The following is a 15,835-nucleotide window of genomic DNA, read 5'->3' on the forward strand; positions in this document are numbered from 1 at the left end:
CAGGACAAAGCAATATCTTTGTCAAAATGCTATACATTAAATCAATATAGTTACCTATAGTATCACAACGCCTTCTTGCAATAAGATAGTAAACAAGAATGGTGTGATACGTACATAACTCGCCCGCGTAATGTCCAGGTCCGTTGGTCCCCAGGAAGTCGCTGTGGTCTGTGGCAGCCCGTTGGTGTGGCCCTCGAGGTCCCTCTCCCTTGCGTGGCCCCGTGGTGCCCTTGGAGGAGGCTGTCCCAGAGGAGCTGTGGCCCCCGGCGGAGGGGAACGATGGTTTACTGTAGAGGGGAAGGCACCCCGCTTCTGGACAAACACACAGAGGGAAACAATTCATATTGTCACTACTAACCATAAATGTAGTCGGGAAGTTGACACTTTTTCTTTTTTCTTTTAATTTAACCTTTATTTTACCAAGCAGGTCAATTAAGAACACATTCTTATAATACGTGCATTGCAAGAAGAAAAAGGGCTCCTGTGGGGCTGGGGGCAAGGTGAATACATTCTCATTCACTGAAATGACATGGGGAGGGGCAACAAAAGCATAGAGCGTTTCACAACATGGTGGTTTGTAGATTCATTATGGGGCTAGGTATGTGTTTGGGCAGGCGCAGGTGGATTGGCCGGGTGGTGGTGGTTGCAGAAGGTGCTATAGTGAGACAGAAAGCCTGTTGGCAGACCTCCCTTCTAATGACATCTGCAGTGTGTTGGTGCCAGCAGGCAGTGTGGGCTCACACATGGGTCCCTCAGCTAACACCCTTTTGAAGGGGAGAAAGGCAACTACAGAGGGGTTAGTGTCTGCTGTGACACCCCCTGCTGCAGATCATTATATTGTAGCTCTGACCTGCTGTGACACCCCCTGCTACAGGTCATTATATTGTAGCTCTGACCAGCTGTGACACCCCCTGCTGCAGGTCAGTATATTGTAGCTCTGACCTGCTGTGACACCCCCTGCTGCAGGTCAGTATATTGTTGCTCTGACCTGCTGTGACACCCCCTGCTGCAGATCATTATATTGTAGCTCTAGGAACACAGCATGCTGAGGTCTAATGACTCGACACACAGACAGGATAGGAACACAGCATGGTGAGGTCTAATGACTCGACACACAGACAGGATAGGAACACAGCATGGTGAGGTCTAATGACTCCACACACAGACAGGATAGGAACACAGCATGGTGAGGTCTAATGACTCCACACACAGACAGGATAGGAACACAGCATGCTGAGGTCTAATGACTCGACACACAGACAGGATAGGAACACAGCGTGGTGAGGTCTAATGACTCGACACACAGACAGGATAGGAACACAGCATGGCGAGGTCTAATGACTCCACACACAGACAGGATACGAACATAGCGTGGTGAGGTCTAATGACTCGACACACAGACAGGATACGAACATAGCGTGGCGAGGTCTAATGACTACACACACAGACAGGATAGGAACACAGCATGGTGAGGTCTAATGACTCCACACACAGACAGGATAGGAACACAGCGTGGTGAGGTCTAATGACTCCACACACAGACAGGATAGGAACACAGCGTGGTGAGGTCTAATGACTCCACACACAGACAGGATAGGAACACAGCGTGGTGAGGTCTAATGACTCCACACACAGACAGGATAGGAACACAGCATGGCGAGGTCTAATGACTCCACACACAGACAGGATAGGAACACAGCGTGGTGAGGTCTAATGACTCCACACACAGACAGGATAGGAACACAGCGTGGTGAGGTCTAATTACTCCACACACAGACAGGATAGGAACACAGCATGGTGAGGTCTAATGACTCCACACACAGACAGGATAGGAACACAGCGTGGTGAGGTCTAATGACTCCACACACAGACAGGATAGGAACACAGCATGGTGAGGTCTAATGACTCCACACACAGACAGGATAGGAACACAGCATGGTGAGGTCTAATGACTCCACACACAGACAGATGGGTAGAGTGGTGGAGTAGCCGCTGTTTGTCTGAGAGGGGAAAGCTGGGGAATTAGAATGCATCTGTGTGGCTGGGGCCTCCTGCCTGGACTGGGCTGGAGCCGGACACCATTGCCGACAACTACAGGCTGTGTGAGTGTGTGTGTGTGTGTGTGTGGGGGGGGAGTCTGGAAGACAAGTACAAGTGGCAGACAGTGCAATCTGTTCATGGGAGCCCAGTCTCCTCTGAGATTGAACACCAGGGTTTAGTAAAGGGTCTGGTCTGCCAAGGCACCGCGGCCATCAGGACCCTGCTGTCACACAGTTAAGGGCTCTGGATCTCTCTCTGTACAGCAATGGCTGCTGACCTAACCACGGGTCTACTCGCTCCATACTCTGGTGTGAAATATGAGTTCTATCCTACTATTCTAAAGCAATGTTCGCTCACATCCAACACACTGCCACAAGTGCAGGATACAATAAATTGGCATCTGCAAATTAGAATGAACACCTGCACACTGAGTGGAATTTGTGGATCAGGTCTGAGTCTTTCTGACAATGTGCTGGCATTCTGATTTGCTTCTACCCTCCAGTCCTGTACCTGTTTTGTGTCCCCTGCGTGGGTCGTCTCCTCGGTCCATGGATGCTAGTCTGTCCTGGGCCTGGCGCTCCAGAGAGGTGCGTGTCTGTCTGTCCATGCAGCTCTTCATCTCCTCCAGCCCAGACAGGGGCATGGCGCCACACATGGGCTGGCGCTCCAGGGACGATGCCTGCCTCTCGGCTGGGGGGCCCATTCCGCCTACACTACGGGCCCCCTGGATATACCCTGGTCCCTGGATGGGCGGGGGGTCAGGGGGAGGAGGTAGGTCTGGGAGGGAGGGAGGGAGGCGTGATGTGGTTAACTACAAGGTTACAGTCTGGTGATATATCAGTAATCAGTCAATCAGTATTAATCAGTAATTGTAATCTAGTCCAAGTCCTCATAGATCAGGGCTCTCCAACTCTGTTACTGGAGAGCTATCCTCCTGTAGCTTTACTCCAACCCTGTTACTGGAGAGCTATCCTCCTGTAGCTTTTCTCCAACTCTGTTACTGGAGAGCTATCCTCCTGTAGCTTTACTCCAACCCTGTTACTGGAGAGCTATCCTCCTGTAGCTTTTCTCCAACCCTGTTACTGGAGAGCTATCATCCTGTAGCTTTACTCCAATCCTGTTACTGGAGAGCTATCCTCCTGTAGCTTTTCTCCAACCCTGTTACTGGAGAGCTATACTCCTGTAGCTTTTCTCCAACCCTGTTACTGGAGAGCTATCTGTTTCTGTATGATATGTCGGATTAAGGAATAAAGACAGACACCAATGTTAAGTTCAATAGCCTTGTTAAGCATTGTACAAGTCCCTACGCGTGGAGTCTGGGGAACAGTCCAACTAGTCGATTACCTATCAACTAGACTCCGTAACATCATCCTTTTCAATAGAAAGTGCAAACATAACGGCATAACATTGAGTTCTTAACAGTCAAGTCATAACAATTGAAAAGCATGACATTTTCTTTTTACTTCAGCTGTCATCTTCCTTTTTTAATATTTTTTTACATTTTTTAATATTTTTTTAATTAACAGACAACAAGTTAAGTCTCTTGCTTACAGAGTAAGCCTGTCCGGTGGCTTGCAGGTAAGAACGTGGTGCAACTCTCTGTAGGCATGTGCCCAGCCTCCAAAGTCCTGTGTGGTCTCCCGGCAGCGGTTTCATCCTTATAGTTTCACCCACCTCCAGCTCTGGTAGGTCTCGAGCAGTCCGGTCGTAGAAGCACTTAGCGAGCTGCTTTCTGTGACGCAGTTTGTCCGTGACGCCAACCATGACGCAGGGCTCAAGTAGCTTGTTAGCTACGGGGATAGTAGTCTTCAGACGTCTGGACAGAAGGCGTTGTGCTGGGCTGCTGTCCATGTTTTCGGTGGGTGTGTTCCTCCACTGTAAGATCGCTTTCCATGGGTCGTTGCTGTCGCGCAAGGCCCTGCTTAACAGGTTTTTTGCAATCTTGACAGCTGATTCTGCCTTGCCATTTGCTTTTGGGTGTCTTGGAGAGGTCACGTGGTCAAACTCCCATTCTGAGGCGAAACGCTTGAACTGTGCAGTGAATTGTGGGCCATTGTCCGTGATTACCTTGTCAGGCTGACCTTGCCTTGCAAACTGCGCCTTGCAGCGCTTTATGACCGTCTCTGCAGACAAGTCAGGGAGCAGTTCAATTTCCCAAAAGTCAGAGTAATGATCAACGAGGAGAAGATAGTCCTTTTGTCTGTGGCTGAATAAGTCCATGCTGATGATTTGCCAGGCCCTTGTGGGCAGTTCGTGTGACATCATGGTTTCCTTTTGCTGTTCATGAGCGTACTCGTTGCATGTGGTACAGTTGCTGACAAAGTCTTTAATTTCTGCTTGCATGTTTGGACAGTATAATGTTTCACGAGCCTGACGGTAGCATGCGTCACCTCCAACGTGACTGGAGTGTATGCGGCTAAGCATCTCTGGACGTAGTGATTTGGGAATAATGACCTTCTGACCTCTGAACAAGACGCCATTTTGCACACTGATCTCATCTCGAAAGGTCCAGTATTCTCTCACTGTGAAAGGTGTCTCCTCTTTCAGATATGGCCAACCTGCGAGAGCCATGGACTTCAGTGACTGTAGGTGTTGATCTGTTGAACATCTTGTTGTTCCTGCTGTAGCGAACAGATGGCATGCCGCTGATAGGCAGTGCCTCTACCTGTACATTGTGCTGTTGCCCTGCTCAGTGTGTCGCTGATGTACATCTCAGGTCCTGGCTTGTAAATGACCTTCAGGCTGTAGTTTTGCAGAGTCAGGAGCATACTTTGAAGCCTCTTGGGCGCGTTGAGGAGAGGTTTACTGAATATGGCAATGAGTGGTTTGTGGTCAGTTTCAGCGGTGACCAGCTCTCGACCATATAAGTAGTGATGGAATCGCTGGCAGGAGAAGACGATGCTGAGGCACTCTTTCTCAATTTGTGCATAGTTTTGTTCGGTGGGGGTGAGCGCTCTCGAGGCAAACGCAACGGGCTGTCCTTCCTGCATAAGGCAGCATCCAAGTCCCCTATGACTATAGTCGCTCTGGATTGTGACAGGCTTCGTGACGTCGTAGTAGCGCAACACTGGCATGGATGAAGCCAGAGATTTCATCTCCTGCACTGCGGCCTCGTGCTTGGGTAGCCAGTGCCATGGTGTGTCTTTGTCCAGCAACCGGCGCAGAGGCTCACAGACTGCTGATAGGTGTGGCATGAACTTTGCAAGATAGTTTGCAAAGCCGATGAGACGCTGTACTCCTTTTGCATCCGACGGGTTTGGCATGTCGAGGATCGCTTGGACCTTGTCTGGGTCCGGCTTCAGGCCTTTTGCCGAGAGAATGTGGCCATGGAAGTGGACGTCTTTCACCTTGAACTGCAGCTTCTTCAGGCCAAGACGAAGCTTAACTGATCGGCAGCGCTCCATCAGTGCCAGGAGCTTCACATCGTGGTCGCGTTCTGCTTCTTCGTCTGTTTCACCACAGCCTACGATCAGGATATCATCGGTGATGGGTTCAATGCCCTTGAGCCCAGCCAGTAACTCGTGCTGCTTGCGTTGGTATACCTCAGGCGCCACTGAGACACCAAACGGGAGCTTGAGCCAGCGTTTCCGACCCCAGGGGGTCCAGAAGGTAGTCATGAAGCTGCTTTCTTCGTCCAGCTTGCATTGAAGGAATGCATCTCGGGCATCCACCAAGGTGAAAATCCTGGCCTTGGGAAGCTTATAGAGGACATCCTCTAGTGTCGGCATGATGTAGTGGGATCGTTTCAGTGCTTGGTTCAGATGCTTTGGGTCGATGCAGACCCTCAGCTTCTCTGGTTTTTTCACTATGACCATATTGCTGATCCAGTCAGTTGGTTCAGTCACAGATGTCATGTGGCCATCGGCCTCATACTTGTCCAGCTGGGCCTTCACAGCCACTTTCATTGCAATGGGCACATTACGAGGAGCACACTGGACTGGAGTAATGCTCTCATCCACTTCAAAGTGTACCTCCCCAGGCACTGATTCAACGGGCATGTTGAATACATCGTCATATCTGCTGAGTAGTTGTTCTTTGGACAGGGGTCCATGCTGGACATGATCCACAATGTGCAGGTCATTTGGTACAGTGAACTGCATCAGTCCCAGGCGTTCGCATGTAGAGCCTGAGAGGAGAGGATTTTGACTGGTTTTCACAATCTCAAACTCCAGCTTGTGTTTGCGTCCCCGAATAACACATTCGGTCTCAAAGGTGCCCATAGAGCTCATTAGTTCTCCTGAGTACAGCTTTAGTCTAGTATCGCTGGGCAATAGATGTGTGTCAGGTGCCAGATTGATTTTGTCTTTGTAGCTCATTACGTTGCATGTAGCACCCGAATCCAGTTGACATTGTTGTTGCTTGTTGTGTAATCGTAGTGTCACAAACCATTTCTTCCCTCTTGAGTGTACAGCCCCAATGGATTCATGCATGTAAATGTCACTTTCACTGTTCAGCTCTGAACATTGAGTAACATCATCAACACAGTGAATCTTGCCCTCACTCACCCTTCTTTTGCTTTTGAGACACACTTTTGCAAAGTGATTATTAGTTCCACAAGCTCTGCATGGTTTTCCGTAGGCAGGGCAGTGCTCTTTGCCACGTGTGTGTGTATTCCCACAGTATTTACATGCTACGGGGCTCTCTGTGTTCACCGTTCGTGGTGAATTACTCTGCCTCGATTGGTTTTGTCTGAATGTCTGCCTAGCAACAGCGTGAACAGTATCAACGTCGGAGCGTGGGGTTTCCGTTTCCATTGCTCTCATTCTCATGTCAGTGACTTCAGCAGTGCGGCACATTTCGATGGCAGTTACTAATGTTAAGCCTCTCTCTCTCAGTAGACGCCGGCGCGTATTCTCATTTGCAATTCCCAGTACTATTTTGTCACGAATCAGTTCATCTTTCAATCCCCCGTATTCAAAAGTGGCGGATTTCTCTCTCAAACGGGTTACAAAGTTGTGTACTGACTCACCCTCTTCCTGTTTGCAGCTTCCGAAAACGAACCGCTCGTAAATGACGTTTCTGGCGGGTTTGAAGTAATTCTCCAATGCATCCAATATAGCCTTTGCATCACACTGTTGTCGTGCCGTGAGGGTGAGATTGTGCCGGTAGATATGCCTGCATTCACTGCCCATTAAACTCCTCAGAGTTGCCGCTTGTACCTCGTTGGGTTTCTCATGTAGACCGGTCGCCAGCGCATAGTCCTCGAATTCATCCATGAAGTTGTCCCAATTAGTATTCCAGTCCCCTGTGAGAACCATGTGATTTGGTGGCGGAATGTTCGCTGCCATAGCAATGGAATAGGAGATTTCTTTGCCTTCAGTCATGGAGGTAGGTAGTGATGCTAGCTAGCCAGCTAACAACGAGTTGATCAGTGTTGTGAGTAGGAAACGGCTTGTGTTCGCATATGGAACGTAACTGCGCCTATACTGTACTTAGCTACAAAAATAACAAACGTGTGTTTTCCGAGCCACTTCTGATACCATGTTTCTGTATGATATGTCGGATTAAGGAATAAAGACAGACACCAATGTTAAGTTCAATAGCCTTGTTAAGCATTGTACAAGTCCCTACGCGTGGAGTCTGGGGAACAGTCCAACTAGTCGATTACCTATCAACTAGACTCCGTAACACTATCCTCCTGTAGCTTTTCTCCAACCCTGTTACTGGAGAGCTATCCTCCTGTAGCTTTTCTCCAACCCTGTTACTGGAGAGCTATCCTCCTGTAGCTTTACTCCAACCCCAGTTGTACAGTAACTATCCTGATTCAGATTTTCAACCTGCTAATTATTAGAATCATGTGCTCTAGATTAGGATTAGAGTTAAAACCTACAGGATGGTATCTCTCCAGGAACAGGGTTAGAGTTAAAACCTACAGGATGGTATCTCTCCAGGAACAGGGTTAGAGTTAAAACCTACAGGACGGTATCTCTCCAGGAACAGGGTTAGAGTTAAAACCTACAGGATGGTATCTCTCCAGGAACAGGATTAGAGTTAAAACCTACAGGATGGTATCTCTCCAGGAACAGGATTAGAGTTAAGACCTACAGGATGGTATCTCTCCAGGAACAGGGTTAGAGTTAAAACCTACAGGATGGTATCTCTCCAGGAACAGGGTTAGAGTTAAAACCTACAGGATGGTATCTCTCCAGGAACAGGGTTAGAGTTAAAACCTACAGGATGGTATCTCTCTAGGAACAGGGTTAGAGTTAAAACCTACAGGATGGTATCTCTCCAGGAACAGGGTTAGAGTTAAAACCTACAGGATGGTATCTCTCCAGGAACAGGGTTAGAGTTAAAACCTACAGGATGGTATCTCTCTAGGAACAGGGTTAGAGTTAAAACCTACAGGACGGTATCTCTCCAGGAACAGGGTTAGAGTTAAAACCTACAGGATGGTATCTCTCCAGGAATAGGATTAGAGTTAAAACCTACAGGATGGTATCTCTCCAGGAACAGGGTTGGTGAGCCCTGTTATAGATAATGAGTAAGTTGTGTCAGTGGTAACTCTTTACTGAGACAAAGTTCTGGGAAGCTTCTGGTTCAAACACCGTGCCACCCCAGCGTCTTCTCTTACCGTCTGCACTGGCGTCTCTCCTGTGGGGCGCCGTGCCCTGTCCCCGGGGCTTGCGGGTGGGCCGGGCAGCCCTCTGGTGGCCCAGGCTATGTGTGCCCACCGTGCTGCCATCTGTAGAGAAGGGACTGCTGGGCCGGGGCCGGTGGGACAGCCCTTTACCTAGAGGAGGGGGAGAGAAGAAGACAGAGAGGCCACTGGGTTAGTGGAGGTACTGTGAGGAACATGGTGAGAGGGGGGTTAAGGAGCATGCCTGGGAAGAGAATGTTGATTTCCAAGCAGGAAGCTCGCATGATCCCATGGAAGGTTCAGTTAGTTAATCAGTCAAATGTCAGAAATCCTCAAAAGCACACCATTATTTTGACAATGAGAAAGTACAGGCAGTGTTAGAAGCCTGCAAAGAAATCACCAGTGTTCACCCAGATAATTGTCCTCTATCCCAAGTTCATAGGAGTCAGAGTGCAAAGCTGGAGGAAGGTTAGAATTGAATCAAGGTTTGTATCCTTTGTTCAGCCACATATTGTAGAGCCATGCAGATTCTCCACCAAACAGCAGCAGAGCGGAGAAAACACCAGCCAGCAGATGGCAGGAAGTAGATCAATCTCCTTCTGGGTCATATAGAGGTTCCAGAGAGAACAGGGTGGAGGGGCTCCACTCCTCATATACCAACCTCTCTTGGCCAGGCTGGTGCCCTCCAGGTGGTAGCCTGCCTTGTCAGCGGCTGCCACCAGGGCCTGGGCGAAGCTACAGTGGGTGTAGAGGGACCCGTCAGAGGAGCTGCCCACACTGGACCTGTGGCTGGAGTAGTGACGGTCATCTTCCTCTGAGGCTGACCCCCAGCCGTTAACCATGGACCCTGAGGGACACCGCCAGCTAGAGCATCAGAGATGTGCATGTGTGTGTGTTCACAAATCAAGTAATCATTTTTGATATGCAACCGCACCATGTTTATAGCCTCCAGACCCCAACCGAGGAAATTCCACGGACACAAAAGCCCTTGAATGATCTTCCATACTGAACATCTTCACTGTGGCTATAGGTTTCAATGGATTTATGTGCTGTGTAATCTTATAATGAGAGTTAATATCAAGTTTCATCTCAGATGGGTTTCTCTGTGCTGCTGGGACTGTTCTGGCATGTCACTAGTAGTTTTCTACACTCATTCTGTTCTGGCCTGCACCTCTCGTCACAGACACACACACACACACACACAGATACACACATATAAACATGCACACACACACACAAACACGTTGATGGACAGCATAACCGGGGCCTCTTGAGTTTGGCTTGCTTTTGATAGAGAAAAGTAACACACCTGTCCAGAGCAGAGTCCCAGTATTACCTCAGGTGACACACCTGTCCAGAGCGGAGTCCCAGTATTACTTCAGGTGAAACACCTGTCCAGAGCGGAGTCCCAGTATTACCTCAGGTGACACACCTGTCCAGAGCGGAGTCCCAGTATTACTTCAGGTGACACACCTGTCCAGAGTGGAGTCCCAGTATTACCTCAGGTGACACACCTGTCCAGAGCGGAGTCCCAGTATTACTTCAGGTGACACACCTGTCCAGAGCAGAGTCCCAGTATTACCTCAGGTGACACACCCTTCCAGAGCGGAGTCCCAGTATTACCTCAGGTGACACACCTGTCCAGAGCGGAGTCCCAGTATTACCTCAGGTGACACACCTGTCCAGAGCGGAGTCCCAGTATTACTTCAGGTGACACACCTGTCCAGAGCGGAGTCCCAGTATTACCTCAGGTGACACACCTGTCCAGAGCGGAGTCCCAGTATTACCTCAGGTGACACACCTGTCCAGAGCAGAGTCCCAGTATTACCTCAGGTGACACACCTGTCCAGAGCGGAGTCCCAGTATTACCTCAGGTGACACACCTGTCCAGAGCAGAGTCCCAGTATTACCTCAGGTGATACACCTGTCCAGAGCGGAGTCCCAGTATTACCTCAGGTGACACACCTGTCCAGAGCAGAGTCCCAGTATTACCTCAGGTGACACACCTGTCCAGAGCGGAGTCCCAGTATTACCTCAGGTGACACACCTGTCCAGAGCGGAGTCCCAGTATTACCTCTGGTGACACTGCTGGGCTAGACAATCTGGACCCTCTCTTTCTAAAATGATCCCCGAAAGATCCCCGAAATTGTTGTAACTCCTTTTACTAGCCTATTCAAACTCTCTTTTGTATCGTCTGATATCCCCAAAGATTGGAAAGCTGCCGTGGTCATCCCCCTCTTCAAAGGAGGAGACACTCTAGACCCAAACTGTTATAGACCTATATCCATCCTACCCTGCCTTTCTAAAATCTTCGAAAGCCAAGATAGCATCGAACAGATCACCGACCATTTCGAATCCCATCGCACCTTCTCCACTATGCAATTAGGTTTCCAAGCTGGTCATGGGTGCACCTCAGCCACGCTCAAGGTCCTAAAAGATATCATATCCGCCATCGATAAAAGACAATACTGTGCAGCAGTCTTCATCGACCTGGCCAAGGCTTTCGACTCTGTCAATCACCGCATTCTTATCGGCAGACTCAATGGCCTCGTCTTCTCAAATGACTGCCTCGCCTGGTTCACCAACTACTTCTCAGATAGAGTTCAGTGCGTTAAATCGGTGGGCCTGCTGTCCAGACTTCTGGCAGTCTCTATGGGGGTGCCATAGGGTTAAATTCTCGGGCCGACTCATTTCTCTGTATATATCAATGATGTCGCTCTTGCTACTGGGGATTCTCTGGTCCACCTCTACGCAGGCGAACCATTCTGTATACATCTGGACCTTCTTTGGACACCGTGCTAACAAACCTCCAAACGAGCTTCAATGCCGTACAACTCTCCTTCTGTGGCATCCAACTGCTTTTAAATGCTAGTAAAACTAAGTGCATGCTCTTCAACCGATTGCTGCCCGCACCCTCCCACCCGACTAGCATCACTACTCTGGACAGTTCTGACCTAGAATATGTGGACAACTACAAATACCTAGGTGTCTGGTTAGACTGTAAACTCTCCTTCCAGACTCACATTAAGCATCTGCAAACCAAAATGAAATCTAAAATCGGCTTCCTATTTCGCAATAAAGCCTCCTTCACTCATGCTGCCAAACATACCCTCGTAAAACTGACTATCCTACCGATCCTTGACTTCGGCGATGTCATTTACAAAATAGCCTCCAACACTCTACTCAGCAAACTGGATGTAGTCTATCACAGTGCCATCCGTTTTATCAACAAAGCCCCATATACTACCCACCACTGCAACCTGTATGCTCTTGTTGGCTGGCCCTCACTACATATCCGTCGCCAAACCCACTGGCTCCAGGTCATCTATAAGTCTTTGTTAGGTAAAGCCCCGCCTTTTCTCAGCTCACTGGTCACCATAGCAACACCCACCCGTAGCACTCGCTCCAGCAGGTATATTGCACTGGTCATCCCCAAAGCCAACACTTCCTTTGGCCGCCTTTCCTTCCAGTTCTCTGCTGCCAATGACTGGAGCGAATTGCAAAAATCACTGAAGCTGGAGTCTTATATCTCCCTCTCTAACTTTAAGCATCAGCTGTCTGAGCAGCTTACCGATCACTGAACCTGTACACAGACAATCTTTAAATAGCACACCCGACTACCTCATCCCCACATTATTACTTACCATCTTGCGCTTTTGCACCCCAGTATCTCTACTTGCACATCATCATCTGCACATCTATCACTCCAGTAATAATGCTAAACTGTAATTATTTTTGCCTCTATGGCCTATTTATTGCCTTCCTCCCTACTCTTCTACATTTGCTCACACTGTACATATATTTTTCTATTTTTCCTTTCTTTTGTGTTACTGACTGTACATTTGTTTATGTGTAACTCTGTGTTGTTGTTTTTGTCACACTGCTTTGCTTTATCTTGGCCAGGTCACAGTGGTAAATGAGAACTTGTTCTCAACAGGCCTACCTGGTTAAATAAAGGTGACAGAAAGTAAATAAAAAGGAAGGTCAGTTATATCACTAAACCAAGGCAGCAGAGATATGAAGCCCGGTACGTCACTGTCAGGGAGATTCAAAGACAAAAGGGGAAAATGTCACATGCAAAATAATCATTATCTAGATTTCCCAAAAATACTGGAAACTTAAGGAAACCCTCGTGGATGGAAGCTGTTCCCGTAAAGCAGAGCCTATATTGTGAATGTTTCTGCTGTGTCTTTATCCTTTCAACTCCTAAACTCCTAAAGAAAGCCTTTCCATCGTGCCAACAAAAAATATGCCATTCTGGCAGGCGAGACTACAGTCAGCTTAAATGACAGCTTTCTGAGAGGCTTGGCAGACACAATGAAGTGGCACTTATCCAAACTCTCACACACACACACACACACACACACACACACACACACACACACACACACACACACACACACACACACACACACACACACACACACACACACACACACACACACACACACACACACACACACACACACACACACACACACACACACAATCTCGTGGTCCGCAGACAAGCCCATGAGACAAAAATGAAAAGCAATGTGGATGGCATGATGAAGAGAAAAGTGGGAATACGGTACAGAGCTCGAATGGAGGAGGAAAGGCCATGGGTTGAGAGGGGAGAGGGGAGAGGGAAAAGAGGGAGTAGCAGGGATGAGAATGATGATGAGACGGGAACAAAGGGGATGAGAGGGGTACTAAGATGGGATCAGTGGGGAACAGAGGGGATGAGAGGGGTACTGAGATGGGGTCAGTGGGGAACAGAGGGGATGAGAGGGGTACTGAGATGGGGTCAGTGGGGAACATAGGGGATGAGAGGGGTACTAAGATGGGATCAGTGGGGAACAGAGGGGATGAGAGGGGTACTGAGATGGGGTCAGTGGGGAACAGAGGGGATGAGAGGGGTACTGAGATGGGGTCAGTGGGGAACAGAGGGGATGAGAGGGGTACTGAGATGGGGTCAGTGGGGAACAGAGGGGATGAGAGGGGTACTGAGATGGGGTCAGTGGGGAACAGAGGGGATGAGAGGGGTACTGAGATGGGGTCAGTGGGGAACAGAGGGGATGAGAGGGGTACTGAGATGGGGTCAGTGGGGAACAGAGGGGATGAGAGGGGAACTGAGATGGGGTCAGTGGGGAACATAGGGGATGAGAGGGGAACTGAGATGGGGTCAGTGGGGAACAGAGGGGATGAGAGGGGTACTGAGATGGGGTCAGTGTGGAACATAGGGGATGAGAGGGGTACTGAGATGGGGTCAGTGGGGAACATAGGGGATGAGAGGGGTACTGAGATGGGGTCAGTGGGGAACATAGGGGATGAGAGGGGAACTGAGATGGGGTCAGTGGGGAACAGAGGGGATGAGAGGGGTACTGAGATGGGGTCAGTGGGGAACAGAGGGGATGAGAGGGGTACTGAGATGGGGTCAGTGGGGAACAGAGGGGATGAGAGGGGTACTGAGATGGGGTCAGTGGGGAACAGAGGGTGACAGTCACACGTCTGGCCAAGGTAGGCACAGAGAGGAGCAGGCATACCAGAGGTCTGGCACTCAGTCAGACACAGAGAGAGACAGGAGAAGATCAACTAACCCAAACACAAACATGTACCAGCTGTACTGACAGAGTCCCTTTCATACTACACTTCTCAGTGGAACACAACGTTAGTCCAGTACTGTAACTGACAGAGTCCCTTTCATACTACACTTCTCACTGGAACACAACGTTAGTCCAGTACTGTAACTGACAGAGTCCCTTTCATACTACACTTCTCAGTGGAACACAACGTTAGTCCAGTACTGTAACTGACAGAGTCCCTTTCATACTACACTTCTCACTGGAACACAACGTTAGTCCAGTACTGTAACTGACAGAGTCCCTTTCATACTACACTTCTCACTGGAACACAACGTTAGTCCAGCACTGTAACTGACAGAGTCCCTTTCATACTACACTTCTCACTGGAACACAACGTTAGTCCAGCACTGTAACTGACAGAGTCCCTTTCATACTACACTTCTCACTGGAACACAACGTTAGTCCAACACTGTAACTGACAGAGTCCCTTTCATACTACACTTCTCACTGGAACACAACGTTAGTCCAGCACTGTAACTGACAGAGTCCCTTTCATACTACACTTCTCACTGGAACACAACGTTAGTCCAGCACTGTAACTGACAGAGTCCCTTTCATACTACACTTCTCACTGGAACACAACGTTAGTCCAGTACTGTAACTGACAGAGTCCCTTTCATACTACACTTCTCACTGGAACACAACGTTAGTCCAGTACTGTAACTGACAGAGTCCCTTTCATACTACACTTCTCACTGGAACACAACGTTAGTCCAGCACTGTAACTGACAGAGTCCCTTTCATACTACACTTCTCACTGGAACACAACGTTAGTCCAGCACTGTAACTGACAGAGTCCCTTTCATACTACACTTCTCACTGGAACACAACGTTAGTCCAGCACTGTAACTGACAGAGTCCCTTTCATACTACACTTCTCACTGGAACACAACGTTAGTCCAGCACTGTAACTGACAGAGTCCCTTTCATACTACACTTCTCACTGGAACACAACGTTAGTCCAGCACTGTAACTGACAGAGTCCCTTTCATACTACACTTCTCACTGGAACACAACGTTAGTCCAGTACTGTAACTGACAGAGTCCCTTTCATACTACACTTCTCACTGGAACACAACGTTAGTCCAGCACTGTAACTGACAGAGTCCCTTTCATACTACACTTCTCACTGGAACACAACGTTAGTCCAGCACTGTAACTGACAGAGTCCCTTTCATACTACACTTCTCACTGGAACACAACGTTAGTCCAGCACTGTAACTGACAGAGTCCCTTTCATACTACACTTCTCACTGGAACACAACGTTAGTCCAACACTGTAACTGACAGAGTCCCTTTCATACTACACTTCTCACTGGAACACAACGTTAGTCCAGCACTGTAACTGACAGAGTCCCTTTCATACTACACTTCTCACTGGAACACAACATTAGTCCAGCACTGTAACTGACAGAGTCCCTTTCATACTACACTTCTCACTGGAACACAACGTTAGTCCAGCACTGTAACTGACAGAGTCCCTTTCATACTACACTTCTCACTGGAACACAACGTTAGTCCAGCACTGTAACTGACAGAGTCCCTTTCATACTACACTTCTCACTGGAACACAACTTTAGTCCAGCACTGT

The 15,835-nt window shown here is 48.7% G+C and overlaps 1 protein-coding gene across 16 annotated transcripts in view; it reads right to left on the bottom strand.

The window, feature by feature from the left end:
• LOC139549459 (roundabout homolog 2-like) overlaps positions 1-15,835 on the bottom strand; it is a 648,939-nt gene that overhangs the window by 4,201 nt on the left and 628,903 nt on the right. For 4 of the 16 annotated variants that reach the window (XM_071359989.1, XM_071359984.1, XM_071359987.1 and 1 more), the window contains 4 exons: positions 9,282-9,467; positions 8,615-8,773; positions 2,551-2,817; positions 115-312 (listed from right to left, as the gene is read on the bottom strand). In XM_071359989.1, coding sequence (XP_071216090.1) covers positions 115-312; positions 2,551-2,817; positions 8,615-8,773; positions 9,282-9,467 — 810 coding nt within the window. The remainder of the gene's footprint in view (positions 1-114; positions 313-2,550; positions 2,818-8,614; positions 8,774-9,281; positions 9,468-15,835) is intronic. The other 12 variants (XM_071359992.1, XM_071359990.1, XM_071359997.1 and 9 more) reach the window with 4 other exon arrangements.

This window comes from Salvelinus alpinus, chromosome 22 (genome assembly GCF_045679555.1).
Source record: "Salvelinus alpinus chromosome 22, SLU_Salpinus.1, whole genome shotgun sequence".
NCBI lineage: Eukaryota > Metazoa > Chordata > Actinopteri > Salmoniformes > Salmonidae > Salvelinus > Salvelinus alpinus.